The sequence below is a fragment of the Neodiprion pinetum genome, chromosome 7, assembly GCF_021155775.2.
Source record: "Neodiprion pinetum isolate iyNeoPine1 chromosome 7, iyNeoPine1.2, whole genome shotgun sequence".
Taxonomy (NCBI): Eukaryota; Metazoa; Arthropoda; class Insecta; order Hymenoptera; family Diprionidae; genus Neodiprion; species Neodiprion pinetum.
In genome coordinates this window covers 5634788-5660431 of record NC_060238.1, presented here as the reverse complement: position 1 = coordinate 5660431, position 25644 = coordinate 5634788, and the positions used below count along the sequence as shown (strand labels likewise).

General features: G+C 37.0%; 2 protein-coding genes across 5 annotated transcripts in view; both read left to right on the top strand.

The window, feature by feature from the left end:
- Positions 1-18729, top strand: part of LOC124223439 (ras-related protein Rap-2a) — a 29659-nt gene extending 10930 nt beyond the window's left edge. The window contains exons 1-4 of one of the 3 annotated variants that reach the window (XM_046635417.2): positions 9575-9594; positions 13195-13311; positions 14021-14450; positions 15211-18729. In XM_046635417.2, coding sequence (XP_046491373.1) covers positions 13217-13311; positions 14021-14450; positions 15211-15510 — 825 coding nt within the window. In that variant the 5' untranslated portion in view covers positions 9575-9594; positions 13195-13216 and the 3' untranslated portion in view covers positions 15511-18729. Of the gene's footprint in view, positions 1-9574; positions 9595-10981; positions 11028-13194; positions 13312-14020; positions 14451-15210 lie in introns of those variants that run through there. The other 2 variants (XM_046635418.2, XM_046635416.2) reach the window with 2 other exon arrangements.
- A 1106-nt stretch (positions 18730-19835) lies between these two features.
- On the top strand, positions 19836-25029 carry LOC124223425 (cationic amino acid transporter 4). Of its 2 annotated transcripts, none has more exons than XM_046635389.1 (9): positions 19836-19934; positions 20581-20733; positions 20822-21070; positions 21632-21964; positions 22048-22291; positions 22395-22800; positions 23191-23419; positions 23496-23660; positions 23962-25029. In XM_046635389.1, the coding sequence occupies exons 2-9, from the start codon at positions 20592-20594 to the stop codon at positions 24135-24137; spliced, it is 1944 nt and encodes a 647-aa protein (XP_046491345.1). In that variant the 5' UTR covers positions 19836-19934; positions 20581-20591; the 3' UTR covers positions 24138-25029. The 2 variants fall into 2 exon arrangements, with proteins under 2 accessions (XP_046491345.1, XP_046491346.1); XM_046635390.1 differs by having other exon boundaries at positions 19840-19854.
- The last annotated feature ends 615 nt before the right edge of the window (positions 25030-25644 follow it).

The window sequence follows — 25644 nt, the reverse complement described above, 5'->3', positions numbered from 1 at the left end:
AAATCTTATTATTATATGTAATTTTGAGTGTTGACTCAAATTTTGATTTCTTTCACATAACTAATAGAAGAAAAAATAGTTTTATTCGATAAAGTTTGCTTTTGTAGAAACCAGAACGATGTATCGAATTTTCTCAAACATTTATTGTAAATAACAATTAAACAAGTTTCAGTTCCACGTTTAAATCACTTGTACTAAAAAATTTAAATGCAAAACAGAAGTTTGTTTTGTTGATATTTACGATAAGTGTTTGAGAAAATAGGAAATTTTCTTAAAATCTGAAATATGGTTTTGGTTTCTACAAAAAATTTGACATCTGGAACTCAGATTCAAAAATTGTTGTGCTGACCGGTGTTATTTACCAGTGTAAAAAGTACAAAAGCAAACTTTATAAGTAATAAATGAAGATTTTGGTTATTACTCGATGAATAGAATCAAAATTTATTCATTGAAATATAAATTCAAAAAAATTTTTTTTCGTCGAGCTGTTTTATCCACCTAATTTTCGGTCGTTTATTGAATATAAGTAATAGGTTCTAGATATGTTGTCCTGCTTATTACGCCGACGATAACGAAAGATAAAAACGTATGTGTGTAGTGTAAGGTATAAAGTACTTGTAGAAATTATTCACTTGTGCATGTACGTCGTGTTGTGAGCCTGCAGTAATTAGTTGCAGCTCTATGTGCGGTCCCTTGTTAGATTAATTAAAAGTTTGAAATCCACCATATTATATCAGCTTATCTCTTTCTCCTAATCTTTAATCTTCCGTACATAACTGTAACACGCACATGCATAAATGCATCAATTTTAATTCCATCATTACCGATTTTTCAATTTTTCAAGGGATCTCCGTAACTTCCGAATAAAACAATTTCGTAAATACCCGATGCGCGAATATCTTGAAATAACAGTACATTACGTAACAAGGGAATAAAGTCAAAGATTATTCCTGCGGGTGAATTTAATGGCCGAGCGAAGCGCGATTTTTTACTCAAAAAAATAATTTCCCACAATATACACATAAATGCCCGCAAATGCGGGAGAAAAGTGATACATTTTTCACTTAGATTAGGGAAGTAAAGTTATGAGGGAATAATATGCTACTTTCGGCCCGCTTTTCAGGTCAAAAAAGTTAACCTTATGGTCGAGTCGGGAATAAAATTGTTAAAAAGTATTGATTTTTGGTTAACCAGTTTATCTTTAAAAAAAAAAAAAATAAATAAATAAATAACAATCATAATAATAATAATAAAAAACGGTGACGAGGAGAGATGGAAAAAAAAAAAGCGGTGAAGTGGTGGTTTTATTTGCCAAATGAAGTCAGTCTGAGAAATGATTCTTATTCTTATTCAAATTATATCGATTCGATTCTTCTCAATATACGTCTGCAATTGCCTGTGAACGATATATATTCCGAGTTGAACATGTAGATATTTAATAAATCCTGCCTTATTCTGGCCGAGATTTTACGCCGGAGGGATTCGAGGAGAGTCGTTATATTGCAATATAAAAGCCGCGACGATATGAATTCATCCGCGAAATCCTTGAAGGCGAGGTGATCAGGCGGTAACAAGTAGAAGACCTGGAGGTACGGACAGGCAGGCGCCAACCATTCGACTCTCATCGTTGTAGGTACTTAAACCCATTTCACTCTCTCCATCGCCTTCTATTTCCGATTATTTCTCCGTCTCTGGCTCTCTCATTTCCTCCCTTGATACCTGCCCTCCTATAAGACTTTAAGATTTTTTTAACCAAATCAATTTGTAGACGCGTTTTGTTATAGAACTTTTTTTTACGAGCTCACGGATAAACTTTAGGGGCAAGGTGTAAAAAAAAAAAAAAAAAAAAAACTAGGATCGTCGATTGACAGAAGGACCGGAATATCGAATTTTCATTGACGCGAAAATCTTATTGATAAAATTTATTGTTGCGGAAAGTACAAGTATAGAAAATTGTGAATATCGAAAGTCGAAATACAGAATGACACAATATAGAAACTTCAAAATATGTATCGAAAGGAATACTGACGATTCTAAAACTTCGGCATTCTATCTTCCGAACTTTCTATTCTTTTACTTATCCATACTTGTACTTTCAACATTTTTAAATTCTGTAAATTAAGTTTTCGCTTGTTTAAAAATTCGATAATATGGCTGTTCAATTTTTTGATCTTTTTATATTTTTACTCCCACCCTTCAGTTCCACCAAAATCAATGTAATTATGTTTTCTCGCATTTCTACAGAGACAAGCATCGTTATAATTTACGTATATATATAAATATATACGAAACGTCAAGTTCGATTAGAAATTTCTCGCGGGGTATAATTTGTGTAATTATTCTCGGTCATCCTCGTATTTTGTTTTCATCTGAAAATTGATCAAAACCTAGAGAATCTAACCGAATTAAACGGTGTCGAATGGACTATTTATCCCAATTAGGAAACCACGAGTTATCGGATTTCAAAGTACGTATCCAGCTGATTCGCATCGAATTTCTGCAGCTTTTGTACTTCGGAAGATGATAACGCGTGATTTACGGTGGTCGGATTATCTCGGGCTTTGATTAATTTAATTTTAGTAAATTATCAACAGAGTCAACTAATGAAACGAAGTCGGATAATTATTATAACTCAGATCGGAATTTATTTTACTCGACATTTTATCCTTCATGGGTCTCGATTTCAGAGCTGGAACAATTGCAGAACATTTTTGTCAACACAATCAGAAATGGAGATGACCAGACATTGGTCGGGTTTGCATGGAATTCCCCATATAAAATGATTATCCATTCACCCGATAAATTCTCCGAAAATTTAAGAGAACAATAAAGGCACGTGTGTGTCACGTATGGTGGTCGTTCAGAAAAAAAAAAAAAAAAAAAAAAAACGAAACATCTTTATACTCGCGGCAGGTCGTCCTTAATAAACCGCACATAATTTTTCTTGGGAAATCATTTTCGGGTTTTTCTCCGATAAAAGGTACGTCCATGGGGTTACGACATGAAACACCATTTATAGAAACCTTGGTGTGACCGGTGGACATTTTTGTGTAGGTGTATGAGAAGTTAATGGGCAGAGATGTAATCGGGGGTGTGATTCAGCAAGTTATGGCGACCGGAGACCCCGCGAAGTCTTTCATGGAGGCATGAAACTTTTACGAGAATATGCCGTATATCGTATACGGCGTTTGCTAAAATTGGGAAAAAGATGACGCGTCAGGTGCACAGTGTGAATGCTTCTCTCACTTTCCCGCCCCTTTATTTCCACCCTCGATCAACTTGATGCAGACCTGTATAAAGTCACGTATTGCCCACAAAAATCGAGGGGTTCACACTATATTAGCTGTGAGAGGTGAAGGATACGGAATTTATCCGATACCATCAATCCGAATCGAACGATACTGTATACCGGTTATTCCAGTCCAATTCCAAAGATTGCTTATACTCTAAACACTCTACGATTCGATCGGCGATTTTGTAACACCTCCAACCTATTATTCCCATTTTTTTGAGAGTTTTTTTACTTCCAAACAGTTATAGACGAGCAATGATTCCTGTTTTTTTGGAGCCTGTAGGTCTGAAAACCTGTTTTTTTTTTTTAATCGAGAATTAACTCTTTCACCAATTTTTGGGAACGGTTTTCAACCAACGTTTTTTTTTTTTTTTTTTCTCAATCCAAAGATTTCCATATCGATTTTTAAAACCACATTTTCTTTTCGAACGATTCTTGAATAACGATTATTCTTCTTCATACCTTCAAACCCAGAGTTTTTAAGCTTCATTTTTTTAAGAAACGCTGTTGAGATTTTCCGAAACAAGGTTTTTCCTAAATATTTGTTGGAAACGATTTTTCCTATCAAACCCAAAGTTCTCTTAAAAAAGAGCTGCCGAAGCTTTTCTTGAAACGTTTTAATGTCTAGAAAATTGTCTAGTTGTAAATAAATTTGTTGAAATACCGCGTAGAAAAATGTGTAAAAAATTTCGTATCCTTGAAATGTTAACGGGTTGAATTTTCAGCTCTTTCCTCCCATCGTTTTGAAATTCACGATTACAATCTGAGCCCTGATCGTCAAGTGCAGCGGGATAATTTTAACCTGTAAAAAATATCTCGGGGTTGAGAATATTATTTTGCGTACAAGCTTGACGAAGGATAATGACTGCATCCACTTGTCATCGTTATTAAATTTCTCTCGGTGGTAAATTACAAGTGAGGGCCTTACCTCGCGGCAGAGATATTCAGAACCTCGTTTCCATGCCTTTAGCCTTACCCATGCATGATTGAACTCAGAAAGGTCTATAATGTACGCTTGGAAGCCTGCAGCCTTGCTTCAGAAGCGCGTGTGGGTGAATATCGTTTGTTGTTCCCCTTGAGCGAAGCCAATCCGACAATGTCATTTGATAACCGGACGTGGCCTTGGCGACAATGATGTGGCTAAGGAGAGTTTAACGTGCTTTGTATCGTAGGTATACATAAATAATACACGTGTACTCTGTATATGCATGAATAGATGAGAAAACTCGGCTGCAAGATGAGGAGGAAAACTCGCTGGGCGAAAAAAAAAGGTTGGGGAGAAAATAAGTAGAGGCACCAAGAAAAATCAATTTTTTACACACCCTGATCGTTTCGTTCAGGGAGGAAAAACCTCCGCTGCAGGTGTCGACGAAAGCAAATATTTGAAAACAATTCCTCAACAAAAAATTGCTTCCTTTACGTAGGTACCTTTACGGAATGCAGGAATTTTAACGTACGGTCACGAAATTTTCAAGGAAATTTGACAATTTCTTCTTTTTTTTTTTTGTGTGTATAGTAAAAGTGACACAGTGAAAGTAGTTTTAATTTGGTAAGATTCGATTTATGGTTTTTTTTGATAGATCGATTTATCGATTAATTGGAAAAATAATTAAACGATGCTAGCGAATAAACGATTAATCGCACTGTCCCAGTTCGTATATTTTAATATACGATACAAGTATTGATATTGTTTTGAATGACGAATCAATGGATACTGATAAATGATGAAAGATAGTTTTTACAATGTGTGTTTACAAGATTTGTAGGGTAGTTTAGAATTTAATTATCTTTAATGATCCAACAATGAGACGACAAAATTGACTTTCAATTAGTTTGCGTCGTAATATCGTTTCGTTTCGTTGATGTTTCAAGTATCTTTCAAGTGATGTTGGAGAAAATTGATACTCCCAAGGAATGATTAAACTTCCTAAAGTCGATTCTTCAAATCAAGGGTCATCGTGTGCCACAGAGTTTAATGGACTTACCGAATACCCGTTATAATAATCATCTGTCAATCGACCAGCAAGTTTACAGGATATTGAATTTCATAAAATATATTTGAGCGCTGACGTGAATATTTTTTGCGAAAATTTTTGAAAGTAGCTGTAAAAAAGCTATTAAGAATTATGAAACGGATGCAATTTATCCCGAAGATTGGAAATTCCCGAACCCGAACTTTCCTTTTCAATTTTCGTTCGCTTCGGGGTTCTTCATCCGTGTTTTTCTACACAGGTATACCTACATTGCTATGTGTATAGGTATACCTATACAACCTACACATAATCTTCTTGAATCAACCGAGCAATTCACTTTTTACCCCGTTAGACGAGATGCCTTCAGCAGGATCCGTTTGCTTTACGGTGTAAACACGGCAAATTCGATTCCCCAGCCTTGTAGGATAAAGCCGCGGAGCCTGACTCGGTGACACCAGGAGTAACGATAAAACACGGCGACGACGGTCACGTTTAAATTGGAAATTAAAATGCAGAGATACTGATACGGCCTTTAAATTGGGTGAATAACGTTTATGGGGCTGCATATAATGCGAATCTTACGCATCAACGAATCTCAGGCACATTGAACATTTACTTGAAACAAACAAAGTTGCATTGTGTTGCATGTTCGTTAAGCGAGAGAATGTTATGTACAGGGTGCTTTAGAGTAAACAACGCAGTATGTTCGATTGCCTACCACTGAGGGGAAAAAATATCGGTAAAACAGACCTACCGAGTTTCTTACCGATAATCTCGATAACTGCTGGACCGATTTTCGTGAAATTTTAACAGACGCTTTCGTAGTATACCTGAAGTAACCTAGAAAATATCAACTGAAACACCACTATTATAAAAATACAAGGTTCGTTTTTTTGTTACCGATGATTTAAAAAACTGCTTGTCCGATTTGGGGAACAAATATCGGTAAAACAGACCGAATTTTTTACCGATAATTTCTAAAATGGCTCGACGGATTTTCACGAAATTTAAACAGAAGCTTCCGTAGTGTATCTGAAGTAACGTAGAAACTATGAAATGGAGTTATCTACACTGATTTGTTTCTTGCCGATTATTTCAAAAACTACTTGTCCGATTGGCATGAAATTTTGACAGAAGTTTCCGTGCTATCGCGAAATTGTCGTAGGAGCTATAAATTCTAGTGATGTATACATGAAATGTGACTAATTTTCGATAGTGTAGTAATGGTTGAAGGCGTTGTGCGTCAGGTCGCGATGCACTTAAGAAGGATAAAAGGCAGATGTTTGCGCGAGCGAAATGAGCGAGTAGGTACGATAAACAAGTTGGCTGCAGTTGAACGTTTGTTCGTGAGTGTGAGAGTTTGTAACCAATTTTCGTCGGCACTGTATCGCGGTGAAGGTTTAACAAGTGTACTCTACCATGGTGAAAACTGGAAACAAGGGAAGAAAAAAGAACATGTAAAAATCCACGCGAGGACTCCGACGAGTTCGTTCAAGTGGGACTTTCTCAAGAGATTACTGCAAATCCACGAGTCACGGAGGGTTTGTACAACTTGCCAGATAACAGCCCTTAAGAAACTGCCAAGTTTCTTATTCCCTGCAGTTCGCCAGCACTACACCCTCTTATACAGCTCAAAGTATTGAAATAAAAGAAGAAAGAGACTGCAGCGGAATTTAGAACAATGCGACCACCGCATAAAAGGAAGCTTTTCCTGCCACTGCTGAACTACTGCTAATAGTTCTGACAGACTCGATTCAACGAATCGATTAGACTCCTTTATGCAGACGGCTCTTCTTTCCGTGTACTATTGCAACGTAATTAATCCGATGTTAGAATTACAGAATTGTAAGGAGTGCGGATTGTATATGTGCGCAAGAATAACGATTATGGAATTGAACTCCAACGAAATGTTTGACTGCAATTTCTTTAAAACCGTTCTCTTATAGCTGTAAAGAATTATTCATTGATCGAGTTTTCAGGGTAGAAGATGTTGATTTCTATTCTATATTTATGTCATGTTAAAATGTCGGCGATTAAGTATGTATTGAAGATATCATCCAAAAAAAGTTTAAAAGTGCAACTATAATTGATGGAAGTAAAGTTGATTGAAAGTACTTGACGCGATGATCATGAAAGCAATTTTCAATTACCAATCGAAACTAATTATAATATATTCAATTATTAACAACTATTGTGATGCTTTTACTCCCAAGCGAATACGTTGTTTGTTCAGTAATAAATTCAATATAAATTATAGTTTCAATTATTCAAATTCACTTCTAATCTTCCAGTGCCATTATTATCACTGCACTTGCGGTTCAATTGATCGGTAAAAGCTATCGTGGTTGTCGAAAATTCATTCCAAACCATTTAATAAGAACTTATTGACAAATGAAATGAACTATTGTTCATAAAACTTGAAAGAAACTATCAAATAATGTGACATTATTTGTAAGACACAGTCTAAAGCTTCTAAACGGTATTCCGCTTTTAAATGAGATGTAACAGAGAAGAAAGGAGCTTCGGTGGGTGTTCCAAAAATTCTGTCGCGCGTAGATTGTGAGCAGAATTACTGCGCCTGGTTTAGACTAGATAATCTCTTAGGTATGGTTTTGGGTTTTGTATTATTGTCTGTATCATCCGTCATCTCCAGGACGATCCGTCTTCAGCGTGAATAATGAAAGCTCTTAATTAGCCAGGCCGAATAAAAAATCGCTCCCTGCAGACGAGTTATTAAACAGATAAATAACGGAGGCAGAGCTTTCTCGCGAAAGCCTTTAGCAACTGTGAGGGAAACAGAAGCTAACCTTTTCGGTCGTACATTTTTCAACTCAAAAACAATATTCTGGCTCGAATTTTGTTACTCGATGATTTTTCGGGTCGCTGATCACGAATCTGCAGTCAGAATTTGATAACTTATAAATGCAAGATGGCGGATCCAATATGGCGGATGTGAAATCGAAAAAACTGTAAAAATTCGATGATTCTGGTCGAAACTTGTTACTCGAGGGTTTTTGGGGTCACTGATCACGAATCTGAAGTCAGAATTTCATAACTTATAAATCCAAGATGGCGGATGCAAAATCGAAGAAACAATCAAAATAGACATTTCCATATTTTAATAGCCATACGAAGTAACAAAGATGAGGCTAAGACATGGAAATTGTTGAGGTGAGACGCTGAGCATCCCACTGTGACTGAAAGGGTTAACCGAGTATTTATCTATACCCGATCTGTTACGATTCTGCGGCATTCGACTAAGTCGAGGATAGACGCTTTTTAAACCCTCTAATCACTCGCTCTTTGTTCCCTATTATTCTCAACTGTTTCACCCCCTACTTAGGTACTCGTTCACCCAGCAGGTTCTTTGACCTCTCAATTATCAGGGCGCACTGTTACTTCTTCTTCAACGACGCCACATGCCACTTTTGGCTCTACGCCAGACCTACTTTCGAGCTACTGAACCTAGAACACAGCGAATCCTGCCCTACGTTAAACACACTATTATTACCATTGGCATCTGTCGTATTTATTTAAAATCATTGAAATCCTTTACGCCGCATAGATTTTGTGTACTACATTTTTACTTGAAACAATTCCAAGATTCTTAATTTCTTATTCAGTTACACCGTATTTGTATTTTGCTGTTTATTTTATTTTATTTTTTTTAATCTAATTTTTATTGCCAAATTAACATAGTTCGAAATCATCAAAATCCGTTTAAGTACGTATTTAGTTCTGGTTGCTGAATGGAAAATGATTTAGAAAAGCTTGAACCGAAAATCATACAACATATCATTTAAATTTAATGATACAAAATAGAAAATTTCACATTTCTTTTGAAATTCCTTTAGCCCTGACTTGAAAGGTTTGGAAAACAAGCAGAATGAAATCAAATGATGATATTTTTCGTTATAATTTCAAATCGGTGGGAAAAAATTTTTTTTAATTCTGTAAGAAAATATTCGGCTAAAGTTCTTGTTTGTAAATCGCTTGGTTTTTTTCTCTATCGCGGAAAATTTTTCGTTTCCCTTTCTACGGGCAGTTTGAAAAATAAACTCACGATTCCACATGCATAATTTTTCCAACAATAACCGGAATAGCTGCTCACTGTTCGCCTTATCTCTACGCATCGTAACGATTTTAACGCGTAGCGTGGCGATAATCTCGGTGCTTGTGGATCTTTCGAATCTAAAATTAAATATTTGACTTGTAATAATAAATATATGCAGATCTATATTTACCAAGACTACATATTTTTTTCTCTATCCGTGGTGTCGAATTTTGATTTTTTCACACGAAACCGCACAATCCATGGAATGTTTTACGGTAAGGAGAAAAAATCGTGCAACACAAGACGTTGTTATCGATAATAATTAAGAATACAAAGAAAGACCGAAGAAGAACGTTTTTTCCTTTCAACAATACCGTCGGACTTTTCTTTTAATTTCTCCTCCATCGTTGCGCTTTTCCTTTTTTCCTTCCCTTCTCTTGGATCTCATTCTGCAGCGTGAGTATCAAGTTAATTATATCGTTGGATTGCTACGTTTGTTAGATTCGAGCTTTTCTTTCGACGCCCACGCGATACGGTCCTACATTTACTTTTATTTTTCCCCATTTGGGTAGATATTACTTTGCTTCTTTTTACGGGGAACAAATAATCGCCCAAGTATATCTCGCCTCACGACAACCGTTACACAAAAGCTCGGAACAATTTCACGCGCGCGTTACACTTTGCGTGAAATAGTTTCGTTTTCATTACACGCACGCACAGTGCGTGGTACATTTATGGGAGGAGTAGATTATACGATCCGGTGAAAAAAAAATTTCACGCAGATCTTTCTTTCTCTTCTTTCGGTTTTCTCTCTCTCTTTTTATTTCACCTCGACTTTCATAATTCTCATCGAGGGGTCGCCGAGGGCTGTTTTCGTATCGCAACGAGTGTAGCGAATTTCTCCCTCAAGGCATATCCGCATCAATATTTCATTTGAATGTATCAAGAAAAAGTCCTACACATGCTATTTCCAAGTCCTTTGTGAAATTCTTGTACTGCTTTCGAGCTTTGAAATATCGACTCCAGAAGTTGTGTCACAAATATCTGATGAATATATGTATTGTAATTTCCGGCACTGTTTTCCAACCAAGTTCCTGCTCAATTCTTCTCAATTTCAAAAACGAAAGCCAGTTCACATATCGGATAAGTTGTCTGCTACAAATGCTGCAGAATTAACGCATCGCGATAAAACTATAGTAATTTTCTTATCAGGTTTAGTTGTAACTGAAATTTCAAGATCGTCAAGTATAAAAATTTTGTTACAGGTTTTATTTACAAAATACACAATTCTCTGTAGCTACTTAACAATATATAAATATCATTTGGCATTATAAAGTACATAACGGATTCGTATATTGAAATGAACTTTTCTTTTTTTATAGATCCCATTAATTTTTAACTTCAATAAAAAGAACGTTATAAGAAATTACGATTTAATCTTCCTCGCGAGTCGTGGAATTTTCATTTCTTAGAGAGAATTAACGAGCAGAGTGAAACTAATTACATGGTATACCATGTGGGCTGAACCACTCAGCAGCGTGGTACGAAATGTTCCTTAATGCACATTATTATTATACATCGGCAATATTACTCCATCGTTTGAGAATATATATGTATGCATAGGTACAACGTATGTTCGTGAAGTTGCTTCCTGCAAAGAGACGTCTAACCCAAAATCGATGTACGCAGGAATACAACATTGATGTTGGTACGAGTTACACGTAGACAATCTTACACTCTCATTTCGTGCAGACTCGAGCATCCAATTAAACGTGTACAATTCGTACCGTAATGATTATCAAATGTGTACATACCGCTTGTTGACGTAAAATTGAAAACTAATTAGTCCCGTGGCAGAAAAGTTCAAAGGTGATTTTTCATTTGCAGATCGCGCGTTTCTACCCTCTGAAAATTTATTTAATATTCACTTACCGACGAGAGAAGCCGACGGAAAATTGTGTAAACGAATCAGATCGTACAAAATTCAACATCGTGACGTTCGTATCAGTTTTGGAAATTTTTGTACCGTTTGATATTTTACTAAATATAAGAATATACATGATTAGACGAGTTTGCATGTCTTGATCGAAAATTAATGGATGTCCCCGTATACCTACAATCTATAACTAAAAGTTTTATCAAACAAATTTTACTGGGTGAAATTTAGAGTTAACGTCGCGAATACGGGGAGCAAAATCATCATAGATTACCGCGAGGAAATTCCATTTGCAATATTGTCTGCTGTCGTAAAAATATGTCATAAATAGATTCGTCAAACGATTATCGATCCGCGTGGATTCAATTTATCGCTAGATATCCAATGAGCTGGCTGAATCGAACTGATCTTTCTATTAAGTAGAAAATATCTAAGGCATTAAAAATGAAAAAATTCGTGAATTGATTTTTTTTCCATTCACCAGCGAGTGATAATTCGAGTCTGGTGAAAAGTTTCAATTTTTTCATCTCACGTGCTTCATCGAGCCTAAAGCTCGAAGAAGGTGTTGCACAGTAGTGGATGGGCGGACAAAGAACCTTTTTGCGGACGTTGAAAGGAGTCCGATCGACGTGACTCGAAATTGGCCCCGAAAATGGAGGGTCCAACGGACATTCGCTTACTACATATACGTATATATATAGCAACCGCCGCCAACTCTCGACAAGGAAAACAAATCCTTTTTTTATCACTGGCGGACCTCCCTTCAAATTCCTCGTTTCAACTTTTCGATTTGCTAACACTTTTTCGGCTCGAAAAATTACGTTACAAGTGTAAATAGAATGTAGAAAACTGCACACGTGCTGTAAAAAGATTGAGTGATGGTGAGCGATAGTTGGTGTCTAACTGTTTGTTGCTAAGGAATTATAAAATACAATGTTGTATATTATGCAGAATGAATTGCTAACCACTAAATGGTTTAACGCGCATGCGCTAAAATTCAAGAGCAAGACCTGTTGTTTCGTCAGGGCTACCAACATTTTTGAGGTTAGATATATCACGGCGACCTGTCATCTGAATTTATGAATGTTGGTTGCCCTGACAAGAAAACTGCTCTTGCTCTCGACTTTTAGCGCGTGCGCATTCAACTATTCAGTCGTTAGTAATTCACTCTGTATATCTCTGTTAGTATGGTTCTTTCAAAAGATCATTTTTGAATTTTGATCGGCTCACCCCCTAAATCGGCTGCAAGTAATTGAAAAATAATTTCCTTATTTTTTCAGATTTTTATCTCAACTCTAATCCGTGGATCCAATAGGTCGACCTAAATCCCAAGTCATTTGATGTTGCCATATTGGATCCGCCATTTTCAATTTTCAAATTTCCAGTTCAGATGCGTAATCAGCGACGTCGAAAACCCGAGAATACTGAGTTTTATCTAAATCGCATGACTTTGGAATTTGGTCCGCCATTTTGAATCCGCCATTTTGAATTTTAAAATTTCGAGTTCAGATGCGTAATCAGCGACGTCGAAAACCCGAGAATACTGAGTTTTATCTGAATCGCATGACTTTGGATTTTGGTTCGCCATATTGGATCCGCCATTTTGAATTTTCAAATTTCGAGTTGATATTCGTAATCAGTGACCCAATAAATCTTTCCGCACCAAATTTGATCGAAATCTGTTGGTTGGATTTAATGTGCTCCTGAAAGGGTTAAATGGGGAAATCCACCCTTTTACGGGCACGGGTTAGATTAGAGATAAAAATCTGAAAAAGTTACGGAATTGTTTTTGAATTATTCATAGCTGATTTAGGGAATGAGCCGTTCGAAATTTAAAAATGACCTTTTCAAAGACTACCCCAACGTGTATGTACAGAATAATATTACACGCGGATGAAACTTCGATATCTCAACTTGAACGAATTATTCATATTTACAGATATTGAAAGGGGGGAAGAAACATGATGAAGAGCCGCCATCAATTTCGCCGGCGTTTTAGCCTTCAGCCATCCTCTCTCAAGGAGGAACAAGAAGAAGAATTGCCGAAGAATAATAGGTGAGAAAACAACAGCAACAGCATCAGCCCCCAACGCGGAGAGCTTTTACTTAAACAAATATATATTATACACCGGAATCTGTCAAAGTATGAATTATTTATATGCAAACGTACACCGTGAAACTTTTATTTTCTCACCACCCGTGCGGGTCTCGCTTATGCTAATACTAAAACCAACAAACCGACATTTATATTCCGCAAGCTTTAACCTGTCATTTTTTACAACGTGCACTAAGAGATGTAAAGGTGAAATGACAAAAATCGAACTCATTGCAGTAGAAGTTTGAAAATTATTTCAAGTAATTAGGAAAATCGAGGTACAATTTTTCAAAACTCCTTCTAAACTTACATATAATTAAACTCGATTTCTCTGGTTACGATTTTCTCAAATAATTTCTAATACATAAATATAAATTTCATTCGAATTTGTAAAATATAAGACTAGAATGTAGCGAAATTGAAACTGAAACGATTTACAAAAGAGAGAAGCACCGTCTATACGAGGATTTAAATTCACTAACATCGGATCGTGAGGGAATTTTCGAACGTTGAAAAGTTCATTCGTTTTTCCTTCCCGGTTGATTTTCGCTCCCCTGTTTTCACCGGGATTAAGTTGAAGCAAAGCGCGGTCCGTGATCGTACTGTATAAAGGGCCAATTTCGAATTAATTCTGATCGCGTTTTATCCACTTTGCATTGACGACGAGCAGCACCGAAAGGCTATCAGAGGCGAACAGCAACAGTACGAAGCAAACGGAAAGCTCGTTTCGTCACAAAATCGTCGTAATGGGAGCGGCGAAAGTTGGAAAATCATCAATCATCAGTCAGTTTCTCTACAATACATTCTCAGCTAAGTACAAACGAACCGTCGAAGAAATGCATCACGGCGACTTCAATGTTTCCGGTATTCAGCTGACTCTTGACATATTGGACACTTCCGGTGCCTACGAATTTCCGGCCATGCGAGCTCTGTCCATTTCCTCCGCTGACGCCTTCATTCTGGTATACGATGTCAACGATTCTAATTCCTTCCTCGAGGCGAAGGTTCTTCGCGCCCAAATACTCGAGACCAAAGGTTACAGCGCTGTGCCAATTGTCGTTGTTGGAAACAAACTCGATCTGGCTGACGAAAATCGCGAGGTAATTATAACGTGCGACGATTCGTCAGTCTTGAATAAAAATCCAGTGAAACTGGTCTTAGGTCTGATTCGTACTCAGAATCAATCAATGTTGGCAAACTTGTGATCAATAGAATTTACTTTGTCGTAACGCGTGGTTAAAAAATTTTTCATCGTCAAATACTTTTGTGATACGGGGTGATTAAAAACGTACGACTCACTGCTAATTATGTAACAAAAAAAAATTCAATCAAAGGTTATTTATGAGGTTAGGTCGCCTTGGCGAAGATCCGCTCTCGGATCATTACGCGTGCGCGTTATATTTTAGCAGACGACTGACCATGCAGTCGTTAGGAATTCACTCTCTGCATAATGTATTGTATAACAAATCGCAAAAGTGAATAATGCTTGAATTTTTTTAAATACACATTACAAAAGTAATCGTTGAAATCAATGTCTAAATCAAGTTTCGATAGTGTTTTGTCGGAACATAAAAATTGTTTGAAAAAAAATCGCGCACCGTGACCGTCCGCATCAGAGAATTTTCTCTTCGATTTTCCACAAGGTAGAAAGTTAGCCAAAGGCCAGAAAAACTTGATATTGTGAAATTCGTGTTTCCAAGTTTACTTAAAAAAAATTTTATGCCAAGACTACGAAGGTGTCAACTTAATCGTAAAATCAAATTCGTAGTTAGACGTAGAAGTTATTTCCACCAGGACGCTCTCTTCTCGCGTTTAGGAATTTTGTGTCGACGTGGAATTAACGGAGTCTGGGTAATCCAGGTGGACAGGGAGAGCACGGAGGCGTTGGTGACCGTTGATTGGGAAAACGGTTTCGTCGAGGTCTCGGCTAAGGAGAACACGAATATAAACCAGGTCTTCAAGGAGCTGTTGATACAGGCTAAGGTGAAGTACAACCTGAGTCCAGCTTTGCGACGGAGACGGCGGCAATCCTTACCGCCCCCTCAGCATCTTAGCTCAAGGGTGAGCAGCGCTCACGTTCCGTCACCCTCGCAGCTTCAGCATCTTCAACAGATTCGCGAGCGAAACGACGCCAAGCGAAATTCATGCGTTATTTCCTAATCCTGTGAATTGCGTAGCGCCGATAATAGACTGACGATTAATGTGAAGAAATAAATGAAAATCCTGAAAGTTAATTAAGTAGCAGTTTAGCCTATATATATATACACCACATTACGTAATACGTACGATATGTATACTATATAATACGTATACAATAGCCGATAACCAAATCATTCCGCGTATATGGATTCGCACAGTCCTGTTTCAGTGCCATTCTATAAACGTGCCTGTAACTTTCCCAGGTTGAAGTCGGTAACGTTGTTATTGTAATAATTCACGTTTCGAAGAAATTTCAGAAATTATATTAAGGGAAAAGAAATTGATATTTTAAAAAACTTGCGACACTACCAAGTCACTGTAAAATTGCAAAATGATGACCTTTTTCCCAACCAATGTTTCGTTACGCTTACGTTACTAACTTCAGCCTCGTGTAACTTTTTGGTTTACGCTACATATGCATATGTTACGTTGATGCGAAATTAGTACGATATCAATTACTCCTTTTATTATCAAGAGTACAATTCGTCAAAACGGGTATCGTTGAAATAACAAATTAGTTAAGGTAATTTAAAAAGAACCCGGTACTTTGAGCCACACAATCGTGAGGTAAGAGGATCGATTTTTTTTTTCTTTTAAGATCACATCATTGGTGAGGTTTGAGAATTGTTGGGTCGATATATGTATGATGGGTAAGCGAATGAAACCACATGATTTTTAGAGTTTCAAAATTGGCTGTCGATGGCTAACAGCAAAGTCAAAAAATTCGACCTATGAAATTCACGGTCAATTGATTGTATGTAGGAAAAAAGAATGTGCTATGTTAGTTTTGAAAAGTATTTCATACCCTTTCCGATGCCTCTTTGTTTGCTCGATCATCTTCAACACTCTTGAAGATATTAAAGCCACTAGAACAAGAGTGCGTCTGCCAAATTGAAAAGTCTAAATTAGAGTCATACATTGAAAATATGGATACGCCCTTTTTTTCTTTAGTAGAATACATGAGACGAAGCGAATTAAAACTATCGATCGAATGTATTTTACTTGCAGAATGCTCGGCTTGACATGGAATGCCTCAATTATAGTTGCCGATACTAAATTTTTGTTAATTCCATCGTAAAATCTTTTCTTTTTTTTTTTTTTTTACGAACTGCATTTTTTCTATCAAAAAAAAACCTGTACCACAATTTATTGTTACACTTAGGCCAAATTTTCGTAATACTCACCAACAAGAAAATACAAGAATATTTTCTGCTTGTAATAGCTGCAAACTTCGTTTTCATTTTGTACTTAAAGAACTATATTTTTTGATTGTGATGAAAAATGATAATAATTATAGGGACTGTATATAGTAACTAGAACTGCAGTGAGAGAAATTTTTAGTTCCGGTTACCGCTCAGTCTTTAACTATTTTCATTTTTTTCCACAATCGAAAAATATAGTTCTAGATAGAAAATGAAAATTAGTTTTCTAGCTGTTACCAGAAAGTCTAGTATCCGTTACTATTCTTTCTCATTACGATCACTGTTGCTATATTTTCTTGCAACTGTTGCGAAAATTTAACGCTTGTGCAACAATAAATTGACGTTACAGCCTTGTTTGACTAAAAAAGTAGAGTAAACCTCACAAACTGACTTTGCGTTGCAATAACCAAAAAAGGATCGGCAACAGCGCAAAATGGTTACGCGTACCTCGTTTTTCGTAATTCCAACAATATTCAAACAGTTTTTTTTAACGATACCTGTTTTCCTGAATTTTTCTAGTTACTATGACAAATGATATATTTCTCAGTGTAGAAATTTTACTTGGTGTGGCAGATTTATACCGGAAGTATGTAAACCTAGTGAACATAGTAGTTGAATAGTAGAAACAAATTGATTTGGCATTGTGAATTAAGCCGGGTAATGCTTGAACATGTTAACGATCCGATGGATTATTTGATCAAGTGACATGTAACATATGCATAAAGGTGTAATACTGAGGGTATATGCGATGTAAGCACAAGTAGTTTATACGTTGTTACATGTAGAAAGTGTTCCACTATTTCTACTAATGTAATTACAGAACTATAATTACAATATATGCAGCCACTACTTAAAAAATTATTACTTTATTATATATATATATGTATAGGCAATTGTACCGTAGTTCTCACGAAAATTTTGAAGATGAAGAATTGAAAATTAAACAAGCGAAATGAAATGAAATTGTATACTCTGTAACGATCATCATTATAAGTGTATACTACGACTTATATGAATTTATGGATTGTCTATCGATTACTCTACAATTATAAATTCATCACTACTGTTGTGCCGGTGTCAAGAAATGACTGTTTTTACTACTTTTTACAACTATAATATGGATGTAATGTTAAACTAAAATGAGAAAAAGGCGTTTCCCATAGGCATGCTGTACACATTTTAACTTTTTTTCTGGATGACAATATCATTATGGTTTACACTACTTCCATTCTACTTTTCGTAAACACGTGTTCTAGTACAGTGTTTGAGACTAGGATTCTTAGAAAGCTGAATAATCAAGCATTTCTTCTCTACTGCCTGATTATTCACATTATACAGTTTAAATAATTCACCCACCAAATCCGAGATTCTTTCTATAATCGCGTTACACCTAATAAATAAGAAACTTGGCTTGTTCAGCCGATGTAGTCTGTTTCCTGAACGTAGCTTCGAACGAATTGACAAAAACGGTGGTCCGTTAAACTTGACACAGTTGATACACCAATTTTCCGTCACTCCTGACAACAAAATTATTTATGTACTATAAAAATGCGCGATAATGTGCATATCGCGGAATGAATAAGTCCATTAGGCTATATATCTATTTTCATTTCCCCAATTATCAACTTCTACAACGATTATCACGATTTGATTTTCGATGATATCTAACTGACAAATTCCTCTCCCTATCACAATTGGTCGTGAATTGCACACGCAACTAATCCGATCAGAAGATTCAGCAACGTTTAATGGGGTTATTGTATTTTACGAAAATAATTTTTCTCGTATCATAGTTACGAAGGTCAAATATTTCTTCAACACGTTCCGAGTCCATGCGACAAAATTATATAAAATTAACAATGAAATAATCTGAAACAACACCGTTTAAATTACGACGGAAATTTCAAACTCAAAACAGATATAACAGTGTCTTGTTTTGTCAGCCAAAATAACTTTGTACTGTTTTCTAATAAATTATCCCAACTGAATTCCTGATATAATTACCGAGTCTGTATTTCGCTGACATGCATGTAACACCGCTCGATGATGAGTTTATGAAAAGAATGACGCTTCGGATTATCGCTACGATAGAAAGATCACTCGAAACAAGTGCACAAATGATTTCATTGACAACCAAATTTTTTCACCATTGGAATAGTTCGTCGTGCTTGAATTTTTATAGGACTGGAAAGTTATTTTTTAATGTTATTTATTAATTATGCTCACCATTTTCAGGGAGAAACTTGACGCGGGTCACTGCAAGCACACTGCTGGTAAATACGGATTTTCGGTTAAATAACGCCGTGTGTTGAGATGCTTATCGGATAGAGTTACCGATACCGGTAAAGGTCGGTAATACAGATTGTGCAATTGCTGGTATCAACAATGTGGTAGCTGATGATAAAATTTACGCAATCATAAAAAGCGGAAAATTTTACAGCTTGTTGTTATATGAAAATTTGGCAGAATTCGTCTGCCTAGTTTTCGAGAATGTTAAATTCAGAGCTAATTTGATGCGAGCATTGATGGTGACTCAAAATTTTTTCAAAATTTTTCTTCGCGTTGTTTTTTTTTGTCCGCCATTTTGAATATACGAATTTCAAATTCAGATTCGTAATCAGTGACCCCAAAAACCACGTAACATAGAGTTTCCTCAAAATCAAATAACTTTTCGAACTGACGTCCGCCATATTGGATCCTTCGTTTTGAATTTTTGAATTTCGAGTTCAGATTCGCAGTCAGCGATTCCAAACGCCTATGCATTCAAAATTTCAAGTGAATCGCATGTAAGGAAAAATGTATGCACGACAGGGTTAAGAATGATTTTAGTATTCACTTACTTTAGAAAGCTTACAGCTCACTTAAACTTCGCTATAATAATTTTAAAAGCAAATTTTGCTATCTCTGTGAAATAAAATTGTAAGATTATAGACCCGTGCTTGCCGATTTAGAACAAAGTACACTTTTGAAAAAAGTCTCTAAAAAGTTGTGAGCTTAGTTTTCGAACAAATGCATGCAAAGCGCGCAACTAGTTTCTGGGCTTTATCGATCAGCTTCTGAGTTGGCGCAGTAAAAGTGGTGAGACACGACGTTACGGACTGTGGTAAGCAACCATTGCGATTTTGTGTAGCCCGCACGGTCTGCCTTTTGTTAGGGATTTCATTTAAATTATAGCATCTCAAGGTGAGTCGACAGTTAATGCCCTTCTTTGCTTTCAATGTGCACTTTTATGACTTTAATATAAAGATACGATTAAGCTCGAACTCAACTGCAGTTTCGTGGACAATCCCTGTACATCGCTAGAGTTTCGGTTCGACAATTATTTAGGCAGTCACATATGACATCACTTGTATCACTGACGACATTGCCGAGCAATCATTGCTGTATTTTTTTCGCCCAAAGCGAATCATCTTTACTGGACAGTTATTCCAATCACACCCTGATCCATTCATTTTCGGAACGAATCATATCGAGATTGAATATTGACAAGAGAATGTGACGTAGGTTCGTGATTGCACGATTTTAAAACTAATCTTTTCTGCCTTTTTTTGGGATTGATTATACTTCAGTTTAATGACGACTTGACGTTGGTAGTTCACTTTCATTAGCTGCGATGTATTTCCGGTAATGAATTTAATATAACGTTGAATTGTTTGTCTTCAATGGTGAAGCGTCAGGATCTCATGCCATTTTTAAAAAGTTCGAGATAAGCTAGGAGGAAAGAAAGTAGTTGAATATTGTAATAATGACGGTGAAAAAGGTAATATAATATTGAAATCAAAAAGGACCATTTTAGAAATATGAAACCAATTCAGTGTCTTCTGTTCAGGTGACAAAACGATGCCGAGCGTCAGAAGGATGATCTTGGGCCACGTGTTGAGTGACACGTGCGCGAAAATGAATCGGATGAAAAAGATCCGAGGAAACGTCATGGAAACTCCTCTGAAACGATGCTTGTCCGCCTTTGAAATCACCTTGCTGGGTATGAAACATCATCGGTATTATCAGTTCAATTTTAAAGCCAACATCCCATTTCATGTCCGTATGGTTTTCCATTCACACGACATCAGGAGTCGGTCATATGGTCGGAGCAGGGATCTACGTCCTGACGGGAATCGTTGCTCGATATATCGCCGGTCCAGGAATCGTCCTCAGTTTCCTTCTGGCGGGGTTCGCATCACTGATGGCAGCGTTATGCTACGCAGAATTTGGTGCAAGGGTCCCAAAAGCGGGCAGTGCCTACGTCTACACGTACGTTTCCATCGGCGAGTTTTGGGCCTTCATTATCGGATGGAACGTGATGTTGGAGCACATGATCGGTGAGCCATGTATTTGAAAAAATTTATTTCGAGCATAAGGTGACTACCAAGGAAGGTATTCTAGATCGATTTCTCTGATTTGATGTCTTTTGTAATATGTTATTAGCAAGCTAAAAACTAAGCGACACGTACTTTTTTTTTATCTGCCATTAAACACTTTAAGGTGGTGCAACCACCTTCCAAAGCAAGTCGTCTCAAGGGGTGATTTTAATATTTTTCAATCAATCCAATTGGAAAAGTTTTCTCGTAACGAGAAATGAAGATTATAATATTCTTAATAAAAAAAAAAAAAAAAAAACTTCCAAATCGCCCCTTGACGTGCCTTACTTTGGAGGGTGGTTTTACTCCTTTAAAGTGTTTAATGGCAGATAAAAAAAAATACGTGTCACTTGGTATTTAGTCTACTATAACGTATTACGAAAGAAATCAAATGGGAATGATCGATCTGGGATACCTTGCTTGTAAGATACTTCTTTTTCTTTTTAAAAAAGATGAGGAGAATCTTGACGCAGTATCACAAGTTTTGAGATCCACGGACCGTTTTTCTGTCATCTTTTACAGGCGCAGCCTCCGTTGCCAGGGCCTGGAGTGCGTACGTTGATTCTCTGACGGGCGGATTCTTGAGCAATTACTCATCCCATCTGGTATGTGGCTACAGAAATGCGGACGATCCTCCCTGCTACGATTTTCTAGCCGCCGTCGTGTGTCTTCTCTACACAATTCCAATTGCCGCTGGTGTAAAAGCGTCCGCTATGGTAAACGCAGTTCTGACCTTGGTGAATCTGGCAGTGATAATAATGATCGGCGGTATGGGATTCTATTACGCAGACATCGATAATTGGATCAATGACAAAGACGGCTTCCTTCCCTTTGGATTCAACGGTGTTTTGGCAGGTAATTGCGGACGTTTGATACCGTGGAATGGTGTATTCCGTTCCTGGTAAACGACGGAACATCATCTTCTCGTAATTTTCCAGGTGCGGCCACATGCTTTTACGCATTCGTCGGTTTCGACTCAATCGCAACCGCTGGAGAGGAGGCTCGAGAACCAGCCAGAAGTATCCCAATCGCCACTATCATTGCCATGCTAATCGTGACCACAGCTTACGTCGTCATAGGTGGAACCCTAACTGCGGTTGTACCATTCCGGGAAATAAATCCAACCACAGCACTGTTGGACGCTTTTTCCGGAGTTATGCCTTGGGCGAAATATGTTATCAGGTAAATTCCACCTGCTCGTTAAGTTCCGTATCAACCTTGAATCAGTTTCTTCAACTGTATAACGAGACACCGCACTATGACCGAAAAAGACATCTTTTTACAGCATTGGTGCCTTGTGCGGCATGACCACTACCCTCTTTGGATCACTTTTCTCCCTGCCAAGGACGATGTACTCAATGGCAAGCGATGGACTCTTGTTTAGCTTTTTCGCCAAGATATTTCCGTTCACGAGAGTACCGATTTTCAGCCTGATATTCACCGGATTGTGCTGTTCGTCAATCGCGTTTTACTTCGACCTCGAACACCTCGTTGAATTTATGTCGATCGGAACCTTTTTGGCCTACACGATCGTCTCCGCGAGTGTGATTGTCTTGAGGTATCGTCCCGAGGTAACATCGACTTGTCCTACGGAAGCCATTACTCCCAGCACTCCAGGTTCTTCTGTGACCGAGGGTCCAGACTCACACTCGGGAAGTGACTGCAATAGCATCCATTCATCGAATGCTGAGGTAAAGATGACTTGATGCTTGGATACGTGAAGTCTGGTGTACACTTTCCAGAAATCTTGGTATCCTTGAAATCTTCTGTAATCTTTGAAATCTCTTGGAATCTTTTGAAATCCCATGAAGTCTCTTGTAATGTTCTGAAAACAGGTCTACATCAAATCGATGAGTGATTAACTTGGATACGACGAATTTCTTGATATCGAACCATCAAGGGTCACTTTTATTGTCCAATTTGAAAAATCTCGTTGAAAGATACACGACTTACAATTAGCTGACATCAGAATAACAAAATTATTCAATCTAAAATTGCAAAAAATAAAGAAGGACGCTAATATTGCATATTCACTAATTGCGAAGATAGTTTCGTAACGCTTTCCATTTCCATTTCAACAGCTTTTAGACTTGAGTGAAGGAACCGGAAGGCTCAAGCCCCGATATTCTTGGTTGGCATGGGTGTTGGGCCGTATGGAACCAGGAAAATGTGTCACATTAGCTACGCTTTTGTTCACCCTTGCCTGTGTTCCGATGTGTACAAAGTTACACATCGTCTTCAAACCGTCCACTCAGTTACGGCTTGGCGATTATTTCGCCTTCGTCTTTCTTGGGTTAGTGCTGATCATCTGTAAGTACCGTTAGACGTAAAAAAATATCGCAAAAATTGAATCCAACGAAAAAAATACCTCACATGATTCTCTTAGGTCTTTTCATAATCGGATGCCATCAACAAACTCCCGGACTTAATGCAAAGTTTCGTGTGCCACTGGTTCCATTCGTTCCAGCATTGAGCATCTTTTGCAACATTGGGTTAATGTTCCACTTATCATCTTTGACGTGGATTCGCTTCTTTGTGTGGATGATACTAGGTGAGTTCTTTTCAAGAATAAAATGATACAGAGGCCTTCCCGGAGCTGTCTTCTTTAATCCGTGAAACGAATACCTTCAAATCATTCGCTACTGTCCTATTTTCATCGCCATAAACAGCTGAGTCGTGTTTTAAAAAACGACAATTTCGCACAAACAAGTACGAGTTTCATCGAGTAGAAACTGGAGGGTGTGCTTTGAAAGTCTAGCCACTAGAAATGTTTCTTAGAAGTGTAGCAACTGTGAAGTGACCCGTCACTGTGGCTAATTGGATAAATTTCATAAATCAACTTTGTCGTACAGGTATGCTCGTTTACTTCCTGTATGGAATTCATCACAGTAAAGAAGCTACGTCGCCGAATTCTCGATCAAATTTGATGGCCACCCCGGAGGCAGGTCGGGGTGCAAAATGGGGCGCAACTTTGGGTCAATCAAGTGACAAGGTACCAATACTTTCGTACGACGAAGCATCAAAATAGATAGTAACAAAAATTGTTATAAAATGTTTGTATATTTATATATTTGCTGATTAGCTCAGAGGCACCTGAAACATGATTCACGGTGGATGACCAGTAAATGTATAGTAAAATTTCTACGTTACCAAAATTGAATCGTTTAGGGTAGTCTGACCTTCAGGTGAAAGGATGTTTCCAAATTTCAAGAAGAGGACACCGATAATTGTCGTTTTTTTAATACATTCCAAACAGAAAAACACTCTCACCCTTGTATTTCAGATTAGCGGAGGAAAAAATGTTGCACAATATTATTCAAAGTTTAAAATTATATGTGGTCATCTTTTCTCGAGTGCATAACAAAACTATTCAAAATGTTTTACGGTTGTTATTTATGTTCGGAATGCAGAAATATCAAAAAACGGGAATATTTCACGTGCAAGGATCTAGGTTTTGATGCTCAACGAATTCAGTGAAGTAATTCAAGAAATTCGATAAAATGTTGAACAGTATCGATCAATTCTAGCACATTTTTCCACGTTAGTTTACGAATGACTTATCCGTTTAGTATGAAACTGCACAACAAGACGAGGTCGGAATGTACTTAGCGTTGTTAGGACTTCGACTCATTGTCAGCTTAACGCACGAACATGTTTAGAAAATAATTTCAAAGAAAGGGTGCCTTGAGATCCGGTATTTTATATATGTACAAATGTTAGACCTACAAACCAAGACAATAGTATACATTTGTAATGTGATTATGTATTGTTGAGCATTGTCGCGAGGATGAAAAAAGGCTGGGGAAACTATATATATATATATAAACGAACAGTATAAACGCTACAATATTTATTGATTTCAAATAGTTACCGTACGTTGTAATATATACACTATCAGAAATAAAGAACGTTATACATTACTGTCTCTATTAGAATGGGTAGAATGTATTGTAATAATGTTTCAGATTGATTTAATTAATGATAATATACAATTAGTGTTAATTAACTGTTGAAAGACTTGTACGAATGTGTGGTGAGTTCGTGGTCAGATTTTAATTGACTTAATCGCAACTAGCGGACAATTGTAACATGTTTTATATTTTCAGAGGCGTCGGTTGTGAAAACGTGAAATAATGCGAATACGTAGTGTCGCCATAACGTAGCGTATTTGACGTAAAAGAAGACGATCATGAAAAATATTTGATAATGCAAAATTGCGCGTAGAAATGAAATTCGGCAGGCTCATAGCAGAAGATTTGAATACTATTTAATTTATTCAAACGAATATCACTTGACTCAAATAATCCGTTTCCTCTTATTGTTATTATTATTATTTTCAAATCTTTCGATATCAATCTAGCAGCTATTCAAAATTAAAATAAAAATAAAAATCGAACGTGAATTATAAGGATTACCATTCTTCTAAACTGATTTTGCACAGAGATATATTTAATTCAAGTACAAGGTGTTATAAAAATATTTTTGTCACGTTGAATTATCGTTTTTCTCTTTGAACCTAATCAAATGATTATGCA